We start from the raw sequence: 15887 nt of genomic DNA on the forward strand, positions 1-15887 counted from the left end.
TGAACTAAATCAGAGGACCGCCCATGAGCCCAGTTAGGGTCAGGCATCCTGGGACAGCCCCTTTTCTGCAATTCTGAATAAAACCCCAATTTTGAGAAATTCTCAGTAGACCATGTTTCTCTCAATCACGGGAGGACAAAGGTTGCAGACCATTGCTGAATCTTTTAACCATACCACGTGGTTAAACTCTTAGACTATCGATACCGACAGAATAAGAACAAGTCTTTGATATTACTTACTAGTCTGCAGCTAGGAATTCGGTATCATTGAACGCAAAGAACGACAACCGCCGAAACATCTACAACAACATGAATGAATGGCACTCTGAACAATCCACTCTAACCACGAGAGAGAGAGAGAACGAAAACTCTCCAACAGAAACTAACTTTTAAAAAATATATTTTACCCCTTTTTCTCCCCAATTTCGTGGTATCCAATTGTTAGTAGCTACTATCTTGTCTCATCGCTACAACTCCCGTACGGGCTCAGGAGAGACGAAGGTTGAAAGTCATGCGTCCTCCGATACACAACCCAACCAAGCCGCACTACTTCTTAACACAGCGCATCCAACCCGGAAGCCAGCCGCACCAATGTGTCGGTGGAAACACCTGGCAACCTTGGTTAGCGTGCACTGCGCCCGGCCCGCCACATGAGTCGCTGGTGCGCGATGAGACAAGGATATCCCTACCGGCCAAACCCTCCCTAACCCGGACGACGCTAGGCCAATTGTGCGTCGCCCCACGGATCTCCCGTTCGCGGGCGGGCACGAACCCAGAGTCTCTGGTGGCACAGCTGGCGCTGCAGTACAGCGCCCTAGAAACTATCTTTTCAACAAAGATTGTTCCCGAATGAGTGAGCGTTCATGTGTAAAGGATTAGCATTTCAATTGTTATAATTATTAACTCTGTAGTGACTTCTTAGTCGACCCCCACTTCCCTTTTGTCTAACAAGCCACCATGCCGGTTTAGCCCACTAGGGCACATTCTCCTATTATTTCTTGTAACCATATTTACTTTGTTGTTTTGTTTATGAATTTCTGTGAATTACTTAGTTAGTAATAAATAAATGATTTAAGACAATTGATGTATGGATGACTCATAGTGAAGACTGGGTTCGTGCAGATAACCAACAATTTACAACGTAAAAGAGACTATTGATCAGATATGAAAATATCTGAAAGGTTATATTGGGAAATTATAATTTTGTAATCTGAATATTTTCCTTGCTGCCCCGACTTCCTAGTTCATTTATGTTACATGATTAATCAGTTGAATCGCGTAATACTAATTACAGAGAATCTTTGATAAAAACTATAAGTCTTCAGTTTAATTATAGTAAAGACACGACACTGTGCTGGTTGAAAAATATGATGATGTGGGACAATCGCATGGTATGCTTTTGCTGTAAAGCCTATTGTAAATTGGACAACGCAGTTAGATTAAGAAGAATTTAAGCTTTTAAATTAAATAACATACTTGTATGTTCATGAATGTTTAATATTACGATTATTTATTTGAATTGCGCACCCGTCTTATATCACTGGATGTTGTCGACTGGTGTCCCGCTAGCATCATATTATGGACACCACATCGGATGTATCCAAAGTAGACTAGTTAAGCTACGTTTATTGCTATGTGAGAGTGATAAGGGTCGCCACAGATCTGACCATTACAGAGTCATTTTGGGATTTCTGGAGACTGCTGACACATCAGCAGCTGAGCTTCAACATAAAATCCTGGGCAGCATAGAGGATAATGGGCTGGATATTTCAAAATGTCGTGGGCAGTGATATGATGGAGCTGCTAACATGGGAATATCCGAAAAAGAGCCGCTTGCTGTTTATGTGCATTGCACAGTGCACAATCTTAACTTGGCTCTCAAAGACTCTGTCGAAAATGTGCCAGAGATCAAACAGTTTTATGATACCTTCTTCGGCATAGCATAAAGAGATGGTCAATGTTGAGTGGTACAGTTGAAGTCGGAAGTGAAATGTCAGAATAATGGTAGAGAGAATGATTTATTTCAGCTTTCGTCACATTCCCAGTAGGTCAAAAGTTTACATACACTCAATTAGTATTTGGTAGTATTGCCTTTAAAGTGTTTAACTTGGGTCAAACGTTTTGGGTAGCCTTCCATGAGCTTCCCACAATAAGTTGAGTGAATTTTGACCCATTCCTCCTGACAGCTGGTGAAACTGAGTCAGGTTTGTAGGCCTCCTTGCTCACACATGCTTTTTCAGTTCTGCCCACACAGTTTCTATGAGATTGAGGTCAGGGCTTTGTGATGGCCGCTCCAATACCTTGACTTTGTTGTCCTTAAGCCACTTTGCCACAACTTTGGAAGTATGCTTGGGGTCATTGCCCATTTGGAAGACCCATTTGCAACCAAGTTTTAACTTCCTGGCAGATGTCTTGAGATGTTGCTTCAAAATATCCACGTAATTTTCCACCCTCATGATGACATCTATTTTGTGAAGTGCACCAGTCCCTCCTGCAGCAAAGCACCCCCACAACGTGATGCTGCCACCCCCGTGCTTCACGATTGGGATGGTGTTCTTCGGCTTGCAAGCCTCCCCCTTTGACCTCCAAACATAACGATGGTCATTATGGCCAAACAGGTCTATTTTTGTTTCATCAGACCAGAGGATATTTCTCCAAAAAGTATGATCTTTGTCCCCATGTGCAGTTGCAAACCGTAGTCTGGCTTTTTTTATGGCGGTTTTGGAGCAGTGGCTTCATCCTTGCTGAGCGGCCTTTCACGTTATGTCGATATAGGACTTGTTTTACTGTGGATATAGATACCTTCGTATCTGTTTCCTCCAGCATCTTCACAATCTTCGGGGCGGCAGGGTAGCCTAGTGGTTAGAGCGTTGGACTATTAACCGGAATGTTGCAAGTTCAAACCCCCGAGCTGACAAGGTACAAATCTGTTGTTCTGCCCCTGAACAGGCAGTTCAGTTCACTGTTCCTAGGCTGTCATTGAAAATAAGAATTTGTTCTTAACTGACCTGCCTAGTTAAATAAATGTTAAATAAAAAGGTACTTTGCTGTTGTTCTGGGATTGCTGGCACTTTTCGCACCAAAGTAGGAGACAGAACGCATCTCCTTCCTGAGCGGTATGAGGGCTGCGTGTTGGTGGTGTTTATACTTGCACAGATGAACATGTTACATTCAGGCGTTTGGAAATTGCTCCCAAGGATGAACCAGACTTGTCTACAACTTGGCTGATTTCTTTTGATTTTCCCATGATGTCAAGCAAAGAGGCAGGCCTTGAAATACATCCACAGATACACCTCCAATTGACTCAAATGATGTCAATTAGCCTATCAGAGGCTTCTAAAGCCATGACATAATTTCTGGAATTTTCTAAGCTTTTAAAGGCACAGTCAACTTAGTGTATTTAAACTTCTGACCCACTGGAATTGTGATACAGTGAATTATAAGTTAAATAATCTGTCTGTAAATGATTGTTGGAAAAATTACTTGTGGAGTGGCTGAAAAATCGATTTTGAATGACTCAAACCTAAGTGTATGTAAACTTCCGACTTCAACTGTATATTTGATTTTGCATCAGACACAACTGTGTCCTACCCGCTGGTCATCCAGATATCCCTTGCCGCTCTGAGATACAGATATGTGGACGTAATGAAGGCCCTCACCAAGATTGTACTTGTGACAAGAAGGACATGAAGGCCCTCACCAAGATTGTACTTGTAAGTGACAAGGACATGATAGAGGTCCTGTCCGGATTCAGACAGGATTTTGAGACGGCCAAAGTCACTGCAAAGACCCTTGTCGACAAATGGGGAGCTCAGAACGCACTTGAAGACACTCGGAGAAGGAAAGCAAGACATCATTTTGATGAGCTATGCGAGGATGAGCGACTGTCTGATGGGGAGAGTAGTTGTAGAGTCAACGTCTTTAATGCAATCCTTGACATCATTATCCACCATCTGTCAAACAGATTTAAAAGTCTGCGGGCATCATAGAGTCTGTTTGACTCCATCCATCCCACTACCCTGGCCAACGCAGTTGATGATGCGCTCCACGAGGCCGCCAGCCGGCTGGCTGAACATTACAGCAAAGATATATCATCAAGCTTCTGTGGCCAATTACTCTCTCTCAGGGCCTGTTTTAAGAAAGAAATAGCAAAGCACACTACAATGAGAGACCTGGCCAAGACGCTCATTGTGGATTACAATTCAGTCTCTGCTACATTTGGAGAAGTAGTTACAGCGATGCTCCTTTTTATGACTCTGCCTGTAACGGTAGCCAGTGCCGAGCCTTTGTAAACCATTTTCTGGTGCATGGCCGTTGAGCCATTTCTGTTAAAAGGCATGCTGCCATTAAAGCAATCTGTTTGAATGCTCAACTTGATTGATTTGCTGGTGTTTTTGCTATAGGCCTCTGCGGGATGCTGATCATTTGAAATACCGGTATGTCAGTTTTGCCGCCGTGCGTAACTTCAGCGAGCATGTACTTGGTCATTAGCTGTGTTTCGGTGTTTCTGTCAAGAGATTGATCTATATATTTATGTTTTATAATATAGGCTATTGCCTATTATTTGCATATAAAATGGGGTGTTTTTTGACTGCTTTGTGCTTTCTGTGGTGCTGATCGACTTATAAGCCCGTCATGATTAAGCTACGCTACTCCTTTCAGCATTCTCCAAATGCAGACAATGACCCAAAACTAAAACTGGGTACAGACGCCAGCAGAGTAAGTAGACCTTTATGTTGTAAAATAAAGGTTAAATATAAATAAATAAAATACCTACAACACCTAAAGTGGGCCTACAGTATATCTATAAAAAAAAATGTAATCTATATGTAGGTCTCCTGATTTAAACCCAATCAAACTTATTTGTCATCAACTGAAAACATTCATCCGTAACTCCGCCAAGCCTACAAGCAAAGGTGAACTGGTCAAGGCCATCAAGACGTTTTGGATAGAGAAATTGACGATACTACAATGCAACCAATACATTGATCATCTCAAGGTTTTACCCGTGGTTGTGGAGCTGGGTGGAAGTGTAACTAAAATGTAGTTTAAATAACCATATTTCTAGTTATTTTATTCACAAAAGCATAAAGATGTTGATGAAGAAATACTGTACTGCTTTTTTGAGTTAGAAATGTAACACTTTAGAGTACATAAGCATCAAAAACATTGCAAGTAGGGGGATGCTCACACCTACAGTAGCCAGGCTATAAATAGACTATTGTCCTGCTAATCGTGCTACAAGTGTTTGAAAATCTGTTTTCAAAATGCCACCAGCTGTCCATCACTACTGTAAATAAAAACACAGCATGTGTGTTTACATCTTGTTTACATTCTTTATTGTAACCACAATGTCACAAATAATTTATATCTACCATTCCAATTACTTTTAGAGTTTGGGATCTACAAATGTGTGCATTTCATGTCATTTTTCGTTAAATCCAGTTCGGATTTACGTATAACTTTTGACTGACGCCTTTAGTGAGAGGTCTAAAGCTTTAATTTTTAGAAGTATCTGCCCTCCTAATTCATATCTAAGGGGCATTTTTCACGCCATTATTGGTTACATTGTTTTAGTTTGAACATGCAGACTGGGACTAAGAACAGCGGGAATGTTTTACTAGTCATCGCCATTATTAGTGCAATGCCCTTAAAGTGTTGCTCTGTGCTACACAGTGGGGCAGGGTGGGGGTCCCCCTTCCTCCCCCTTCCCCATGGGCTAGGTCTGTCTTCTGTGCCCCCTGCCCTCATGCTTTGAACCTCGCGATGCCTACTGCTATTTCAGTGGATACAGCTGGAGAATTGCAAGGCAATCCCCTTGTGCGACACTCGGCAGCCAACCAATATGACCAATATATATTGTCCTGCTAATAACAGGGTTCATATTATATCTGTGAGAATATCCAACTGGCTTTTATATAATAATAATCGCTTTGTTTAAAAAATAACAATATTTTGGAGATTATTTTGTTTTCAAATGTAAAATTAGTAAGAATATTTTAATAATTAATAATTTGATGTAATAAATGTATCACTAGTCACTTTAAACATCTCCACTTTATATAATGTTTACATACCCTACATTACTCATCTCATATGTATATACTGTACTCTATACCATCTACTGCATCTTGCTTATGCCGCACGGCCATCGCTCATCCATATATTTATATGTACATATTCTTATTCATCCCTTCACACTTGTGTCTATAAGGTAGTTGTTGTGAAATTGTTAGATTACTTGTTAGATATTACTGCACTGTCGTAACTAGAAGCACAAGCATTTTGCTACACTTGCAGTAACATCTGTTAACCATGTGTATGTGACCAATAACATTTTATTTTATTTTATTTTATTACTCATACATGAACTCAGCAAAAAAAGAAACGACCTCTCACTGTCAACTGTGTTTATTTTCAGCAAACTTGACATGTGTAAATATTTGTATGAACATAACAAGATTCAACAACTGAGACATAAACTGAACAAGTTCCACAGACATGTGACTAACAGAAATGGACTAGTGTGTCCCTGAACAAAAGGGGGGGGGAGTCAAAAGTAAGACAGTATCTGGTGTGGCCACCAGCTACATTAAGTACTGCAGTGCATCTTCTCCTCATGGACTGCACCAGATCTGCCCGTTCTTAAAGTGAGATGTAACGAATGAGCAGTATGACTGGTGGCATTGTCTGCTGGAGGGTCATGTCAGGATGAGCCTGCAGAAAGAGTACCACATGAGGGAGGAGGATGTCTTCCCTGTAACGCACAGTGTTGAGATTGCCTGCAATGACAACAAGCTCAGTCCAAATGATGCTGTGACACACCATCCCAGACCATGACGGACCCTCCACCTCCAAATTGATCCCGCTCCAGAGGACAGGCCTCGGTGTAACGCTCATTCCCTCGACGATAAACGCGAATCCGACCATCAACCCCGGTGAGACAAAACCACCCCTCGTCAATGAAGAGCACTTTTTGCATATTGTTATTCATCCCTTAAATTTGTCTGTATTTGTGTGTATAAGGTAGTTGTTGTGAATTTGTTAGGTTACTTGTTATATTTTACTGCATAGTTGGAACTAGAAGCACAAGCATTTCGCTACACTCGCATTAACATCTGCTAACCATGTGTATGTGACCAATACAATTTGATTTTATTTTATTTGAAAAAGGCCATTCTTGAACATGGGGTGAGACATTGTTACTAATTTGTAAATAAAGCCAGTTTGTTATTTTGAATGATTTATTTATGTTTTTTGAGGGAGAGAAACCAAAAATTTACAGTCGTCTCATGGGTCTCCCAGTTGAGGACTGCACGGGTATTGAACCAGCATCTGCAGCAACACAGCTTGCACTTGCACAAGGTTTTCTTGTGCAAAACAGAACTACCTTATTTACACAAGTTTTTAGATCCTTTGATATGAGACCACGAAATTGAGCTCCGGTGCATCCTGTTTCCATTGATCATCCTTAAGATGTCTCTACAACTGATTGGAATCCACATGTGGTAAATACAATTGATTGGATATGATTCGGAAAGGCACACACCTGTCTATATAAGGTCCCACAGTTGACAGTGCATGTCAGAGCAAAAACCAAGCCATGAGGTTGAAGGAATTGTCCATAGAGCTCCGAGACAGGATTGTGTCAAGGCACAGTTCTGGGGAACGGTAGCAAAATAATTCTGCACCAATGAAGGTTCCCAAGAACACAGTGGCCTCCGTCATTCTTAAATGGAAGAAGTACAGAGAGATCCTTGATGTAAACCTTCCCCAGAGCGCTCAGGACCTCAGACTGGGGCGTCCCTAAGCTCACAGCCAAGACAACCCAGGAGTGGCTTTTGGACAAGTCTCTGAATGTCCTGAACCCAATCAAACATATCTGGAGAGGCCTGAAAATAGCTGTGCAGCGACACTCCCCTTCCAACCTGTCAGAGCTTGAGAGAAGAATGGGAGAAACTCCCCAAATGCAGGTGTGCCAAGCTTGTAGCGTCATACCGAAGAAGACTCAAGGCTGTAATTGCTGCCAAAGGTGCTTCAACAAAGTACTGATTAAAGGGTCTGAATACTTATGTAAATGTGATATTTCAGTTTTTATATATATATATATATATATATTTGCAAAAATATCTAAAAACCTGTTTTTGCTTTGTCATCATGGTGTATTATGTGTAGATTGATGTGGGGAAAAACTATTTAAATACATTTTAGAATAAGGCTGTAACATAACAAATTGTGGAAAAGGAGTCTGAATACTTTCCGAATGCACTGTATATGAATGGATGTGTGAGAGAGGATGCATATGAATATGTGTAGGAGGGTGGGAGAGAATGGGTGTGCGGATGCGTAGGGTATATGTTGTATGTGAATGGACGAGTAAGTCGATGTATGGATGGGTGTAAATGTGTCTGAGAGGACTTCCGGTGAACCCACTCTCCCCAAGCGACTATACTTGAATTTAATTCACAAGGTATTACAAACTGACCACATTATTACAGTGGCAGTCTTTCTCCAAGGTATTTACAACGATTGAATCCAGACTTTTGGTACATTAGGAGAGGAGTTGGAGCTTAAAAGCCCTAAAAAGGAATAATACCTCAAAGTACAAAGAAACGCTTTCTATGTTTGTTCTGTTCTCTGTTAAATGTTTGCTCAGCCGAGATGTTCTAAATATTTAATTTATACAATAACTATGTATTCATACTATGACTCTTCCATTTAGCTTTTCCTTAGGGTGCTTTTTAGTTATTCAATTTTTGTTATTCTTTTGTTTTTTATCGTCTTATGTTTGTTGTGTATGGCAGGAAGGAATAACACCTCAAAGTACTAAGAAACACTTTCTATGGTTGTTGTGTTTTTTTGCAAACCCTCCCCTAACCCGAACGACACTGAGCCAATTGTGCGCTACCCTATGGGACACCCGGTCACAGCCGGTTGTGACACAGCCTCTGATCAAACCCGGGTCTGTAGTGACGCCTCAAGCACTGTGATGCAGTGCCTTAGACCACTGCGTCACTCGGGAGGCCCCGAACCAGTTATATATTTAAAAAAAATAAGGATACAAATGCTTTAATTACAAACAACGCTATTAATAACTATTTTAAAAACGATGAAAATCTATATAAATCAGAATTAAAATATAGTTGGACTGATCCTACAGCCTTCTTAGACTCGATAACCCTGAAGCAACTATTTGCAGACAAAGAATCACTAAAAATAGAAATCACCTAAAAATAAATACTAGACACCGTTAAAAACATTCGCGTAGAGAAAATCACCAGGTATGGACGGCTTTCCCATGTACTTTTTTATTACATTCTGTAACCAAGTAGCAACCCTATTTACTCAAATGACAACACACGTCACTCAAGTCAGTGCTTCCGAGTTCCATGCGTCAAACTGTTATTTCACTTATATTAAAACCAGGAAAAGCTGGAGTCCTCCGCAGATTATAGACACGTACATTTTATAAATTGCAACAATAAAATATCAAAACTCATAAGCAAGAGCAAGAGAATGACAAAAGTCTTACCAGTGTTGATACACATTTTTCAAACAGTGGTTATTAAAAATAGACACTGACAAATACAAGAACATATTTCAGTATAATACAATACGATAAAAACAAGACGTACATTTATCCATAATGTCTGTTGATGACAGGAAATGTTGATTTGAAATAATTTGGACATCAGAGTAATCTTACAAAAAACTTGCCGAAAGACTATCCAACTGACAATCTCTTAGTTTATATATTTTTCAATCGAAACTAAGACCTAAAAATAACTGATATCGGCACAAGATGGAGAGGGGTGAACATAACTAACAAAATTACAGTTAAAATGTATGCTTAATGCAGTATAAACTAATGTACAGAATATATTATACAAGAGACAACATTTTAAAAATCCACAGCACAATGGCAGAGTCATGTGAGGTCATGTGGAATAGAGTATTGCAGGTGCAGAAGATGGAGTCTGGGCATGTGTGATGGTGTTGATGTTTGTTTGTGTGAGTCTCTTATGTCTGTGTATGTTTATTTCGTACAAAAATATATTTTAAAAAAGTGATAGCGCATCTCTGTTTTTGTAAATCCTTCTCTGACAAGGTGACTATTATCAATAAAACAACCTGTATTTACCTCCAACAAATGAAACTCTAATTAGCTGCTAATAAGGCTAATCATAAAGAACTACAAATGCCATGATGATCTGGACGAGACTGCCGAATCGAGGCAAACGTAAGAATCTCTGGGTTAACTATCTAATGTTAGCTACTGTAAATGTAGTAAGGGTAAGGGAACGGGGGATACCTAGTCAGTTGAACAACTGAATACATTCAACTGAACTGTGGTGGGAAAAGTACCACATTTTCATACTTGAGTAAAAGTATTGATACCTTAGTAGAAAATGACTCAAGTAAAAATGAAAGTCACCCAGTAATTAGTGAAAGTTTAAAAGTATTTGGTTTTAAATACACTTAAGTATCAAAAGTAAATGTAATTGCAAAAATATACTTAACTATTTAAAGTAAAAGTATAAATTATTTCAAATTGCTCATATTAAGCAAACCAGATGGCATAATTTCCATGGTTTTTAAATATACGGATAGATATGGGCACGCTTCAACACATTATTTACAAACGAAGCATGTGTGTTTCGTGAGTCTACCAGATCAGAGACAGTAGGGATGACCAGGGATGTTCTCTCGATAAGTGTGTGAATTGGACCATTTTCCAGTCCTGCTAAGTATTCCAAATATAATGAGTACTTTTGGGTGTCAGGGAAAAAGTATGGAGTAAAAAGTACATTATATTCTTTAGGAATGTAGTGAAGTAAAAGTAAACGTTGTCAACAATAGAAATAGTAAAGCAAAGTACATATACCCCAAAAATGACTTAATAACCTCTTAAGTCTACCCCCTCCTTTTTCGAACATTCTGTTAAAAATCGCGCAACTTTTCAGCGTCCTGCTACTCATGCCAGGAATATAGTATATGCATATGATTAGTATGTGTGGATAGAAAACACTCTGAAGTTTCTAAAACTGGTTAAATCACGGCTGTGACTATAACAGATCGTGTGTTTCATCGAAAAGCGCAAGAAAAACTGCTCTCTGAAAGCTAAAAATAATTTCCATGCGTCACTTTCATGGGTTGTTAAAAGGGCATTAATTATGGACCTGCATGCAATTCCTACAGATTCCACACGATGTCGCCATTGTCGTCATTTTCCAGGGAGTTTTTTGTTGGTAAATCCAACTAACTGGATTAAATTTCTTCCGGTCTCCGCCAGGATGTTGTGAAGTGCACATTTTCAGCCATTGATTTGAAGACGAGGAGCTATTGAATACACATCGCCCTGTAATCATTTTGATAGATTATAAACGTTTACTAATACCTAAAGTTGGATTACAAAAGTATTTCGAAGTGTTTTGTGAAAGTTTATCGTCGACTTTTTTAATTTAAAAAAATGACGCTGCGTTTTAAAACAATGTTTTTTTCTGAATTACACAGCTTCCATAGAAAGCTATTTTGGGTATATATGGACCGATTTAAATGAAAAAAAGACCCAATAGTGATGTTTATGGGGCATATAGGAGTGCCAAGAAAGAAGCTCGTCAAAGGTAATGAATGTTTTATATTTTATTTCTGCGTTTTGTGTAGCGCCGGCTACGCTAAATCTTTGTTTACGTCGCATTCAGGCATTTTGGGGTGTTGCATGCTATCAGATAATAGCTTCTCATGCTTTCGCCGAAAAGCATTTTAAAAATCTGACTTGTTGGCTAGGTTCACAACGAGTGTAGCTTTAATTCAATACCCTGCATGTGCATTTTGATGAACGTTTGAGTTTTAACGAGTACATTTAGCATTTAGCGTAGCGCATTTGCATTTCCAGGTGTCTACTTGAGACATCTGCGTCTCAAGTAGGAGCAAGAAGTTTTTAAGTAGGACTTTAAAGTAGTAGGTCTTTAAAGTATTTTTACTTAATTACTTTACACACTGAAATGTGTCTTCCGCATTTAACCCAACCTCTCTGAATCAGAATGAATAAATCTGGAACATTTCTTTAAATGTACCTGTTAGCAAAGGTGCCAGCTAGAGATGACGTGCAGGAGCTCGCAGGGATTTGTTTTCTTGCATGATGTCTACTTTGATGCTAATTAGCATTTTCGAATCTGAGAGTAAATAGAGCAGAATATATTGATAAAAGTCACCTTGTCTGAGAGACATTTACATGGCTATCAAAACGTCACACCAGGGTAAGCCTACACAAAACACAATTGTAACAATGTGTTGAAGCGAATCAAATCAAAGTTATTAATGATACAGCATGTAAGCTACAAAATACAATGAAATGCCTAATCACAATAAAACTGTTCTCGCAAACAGTGCAATGATATTATGCTATATGTATTTTATATTTACATTAAGCTATAGCCTACAAATAGCTATACCACGTAAGACTATTAGGCTATAAGCCAACTGCAAATGATTGTTTGTTCCTAAACTGGTTGAATGACAACTATCCTTCAGCACCACAAAACTTATTTGACATCATTGCGCGATCCTGGAGCTGTCCTTTCAGTACCACAAAGGGCGCTCCAAACGCTTAAAATGACATATCATCAAGATCTGTTGCCTATGTCTAATAGTCTTACTCATCACGTATTATTATTATTATTATTACAAATAGAAGATTATTACTTAGCCTCCCGAGTGGCGCAGTGGTCTAAGGCACTACATCACAGTGCTTGCTGTGCCACTAGAGATCCTGGTTTGAGTCCAGGCTCTGTCACAGCTGGCCATGACCGGGAGACCCATGGGGCGGCGCACAATTGGACCAGCGTTGTCCGGGTTAGTTGAGGGTTTAGCCTGCAGGGATGTCCTTGTCCCATCACGCTCTAGCGACTCCTGTAGCGGTCCGGGCGGATGCACGCTGACACGGTCGCCAGGTGTACGGTGTTTCCTCCGACACATTGGTGCGGCTGGCTTCCAGGTTAAGTGGGCATTGTGTCAAGAAGTAGTGTGGCTTGGCTGGGTCGTGTTTGAGGACACATGGCTCTCGACCTTCGCCTCTCCCGAGTCCATACGGAAGTTGCAGCGATGGGACAAGACTGTAACTACCAATTGGATACCACGAAATTGGGGAGAAAAAGGGGTAAAACATTTTTTGACATAAAAATAATATTATTACTTCTCACAATGGTGCTTGTTTAATAAAGTTAGATCAAAGCTGAATCAATGTCTTGCAAGATAACATAGTGATTCATTTGCATTTTACAGAACCTAATATAATAACATAGCATTGTAGGCCTATAATGTTACTGTTACACCAAAAACAACATTTCTAATGAGATTTTAGGATGGTTAGGATTGTTTTTATCATGTGCAAAACTCAACAGAGCCACTAGGCAGGATATATGCTTTGATTGAAACAAAAAACAATAAAGGCTAATAGTTTGTTAACATCATCTGCTCTAATTCACTCACAAAACAGTAATTCAAGAAGATCTAAATACATATTCTCACGAAACTGATTGAGATCAAGCTGATTGGCATGGAGATGCAGTCTGGACGTTTCACAGGTAAAACGTGAAGAATAATAATTCACGATTGACAGTAATGGCCTATTTTGAAATGAGCAGTGGTGGGCCGTCAGGGCCAGCAAGGCCTTCTCTGCTGGCCTAAACATCATCAGAATATAATTACAAAATATATATATTTTCCCACAAATATGTATTAATTTATTCCCCAGAGTAAGAGTTATACTCTTCATTTCATAGCTTTCCTCTTGGTTGCACTGCTTCCAGCCCCAGGTTGAGATTTGGAGGGCTGGTCTTTATGTTAGATCTTTTATCCAATCATATTCAGCCATCATGTGTTGCCAGAGGTCTAAAATCTGTCCTCAGGCCTTCAGAATCAACAGTGCGGGCGCTTGTAGCTTAAAGTGAATGGGAATGAAAATTTAGTGTCAACCAATCAGCTTTAGAGTTGGCTATTGTACGCCTGCTGGCTGGCTCCACTGTTACACAGGAGCCAGCTAGCAGGCGTAGTGCGTGCACGTCTTTTGATTGGATTACCAATATTGAGAGGCAGGTCCTATATGGGCAGGTCTATGCAGAACCCCAGAACTAGGAAACTGAATTTGATAAACTAATTAATTTGCGTACTACTAAGCTGTTTTTTCAACCCACAATGGCGGAAGGAGGAGAAGATATCGATTTGGTCGAGGATATAATTATAACGCCATTCTCAAGACAAACTTTTCAAGAAAAGTTAGACATTGTCAGGAGAGGTCGCCCGACGCTACAAAGCCTGCAACAGGCGGGAAAGGGGTTCGTTCGCCACTTTCAAAGTTACAACTACGAGCGCTATCAATGGCTCACAGGCTCCGAGACGCACTGCAAACTGTACTGCTGGGAATGCCTATTATTTGCAAGTGATCGATTTAGTGTTTGAAGCCACACTGGCTTTGCAAACTTGAGTTGTCTAACCAAGGCAGCAATGAGACACCAAAGTATGGCTGGGCACTTACAAGCAATGGTGCTTTTGAAAACTTTTGGGGACACCCGAGTGGATCTACAGCTCAACGAACAAGCGCGCAGGGCAACGGGAGCTGCACAATGAAAAGGTATTGTACTCTTCCCCTGCAATTCTCTGAATAAAAATGTCAATTTCAAGGTGACGCAACGCCTGGTTATACTGTGTTTCTGTCTAAATGTATAGTGTCTAGAGCCATGGCATCATAATGATGGTAATAAGAGGTGGATTAATTCTGGTGGGACTGTATAGGACCTCACTGAAGGCGCAGGCCCCAGGCCCACGGCACGCCACTGGAAATGAGGTAACCTATGCCCAACTTGGTGTTTGAGGATATGACTTCTTCTTTTTTTCACTGTGTGTGGGCAAAGGCAGACATTGCAATTGGAAGATGCATTTTCTACAATGATATGCTATTCAATTGGCTACATCTGTCGGTACAAACTTTGGAAAAATATATTGAGCTCATTCACCTAAAAAATATAGCACTACACCACTGGTCATGTGGTTGTACATTGTTCTCTCACCTCCAGAGGTGTTTGTGGTTGACAGCATGCAACTCTCTGATTTGTTTTAATCCCAAATGGATGGAGTTGAGACTGGGAGTTGATACTAGTGGCTTTCTCCCTGGCAGGCAGCTACCGCCCAATGGGCTTCCTGCCTACCTGTCTGATTTTAGCGAGGCCATTCACTCCTTTACTCTACTGAAGATTTTTCAACGCCGATACTGATTATTGGAGGACCAAAAAAGCCGATACCGATTAATATGACTTTTTTTTTGTTGTAATAATGACAATTACAACAATACTGAATGAACACTTATTTTAACTTAATATAATACATCAATAAAATCAATTGAGCCTCAAATAAATAATGAAACATGTTCAATTTGGTTTAAATAATGCAAAAACAAAGTGTTGGAGAAGAAAGTAATATGTGCCAATATGCAATATGTGCCTTGTAAAAATGTGTCCCATGTAGAAAAGCTAATGTTTAAGTTCCTTGCTCAGAACATGAGAACATATGAACGTTGGTGGTTCCTTTTAACATGAGACTTCAATATTCCAAGGTAAGAGGTTTTAGGTTGTAGTTAATATAGTATTTATAGGACTATTTCTCTCTATACCATTTGTATTTCATATACCTTTGACTATTGGATGTTCTATAGTATTGCCAGTGTAACAGTATAGCTTCAGTCTCTCTCCTCGCCCCTACCTGGGCTCGAACCAGGAACACATCGACAACAGCCACACTCGAAGCAGCGTTACCCATCGCTCCACAAAAGCCGCTGCCCTTGCAGCGCAAGGGGAATAACTACTCCAAATCTAAAAGCGAGTGACGTTTGAA

The 15887-nt window shown here is 40.0% G+C and overlaps 1 protein-coding gene across 2 annotated transcripts in view; it reads left to right on the plus strand.

Annotated features, from left to right (window-relative positions):
• LOC139371278 (caM kinase-like vesicle-associated protein) overlaps window positions 1–15887 on the plus strand; it is an 89178-nt gene that overhangs the window by 11267 nt on the left and 62024 nt on the right. Inside the window, exon 1 of one of the 2 annotated variants that reach the window (XM_071111562.1) lies at window positions 14581–14631. The exons of the other annotated variant lie outside the window; for it this stretch is intronic. Coding sequence (XP_070967663.1) covers window positions 14624–14631 — 8 coding nt within the window. The 5' untranslated portion in view covers window positions 14581–14623. Of the gene's footprint in view, window positions 1–14580; window positions 14632–15887 lie in introns of those variants that run through there. 2 annotated transcript variants of the gene reach the window in all.

The sequence above is a fragment of the Oncorhynchus clarkii genome, chromosome 17, assembly GCF_045791955.1.
Source record: "Oncorhynchus clarkii lewisi isolate Uvic-CL-2024 chromosome 17, UVic_Ocla_1.0, whole genome shotgun sequence".
In the NCBI taxonomy this organism is placed as follows: Eukaryota; Metazoa; Chordata; class Actinopteri; order Salmoniformes; family Salmonidae; genus Oncorhynchus; species Oncorhynchus clarkii.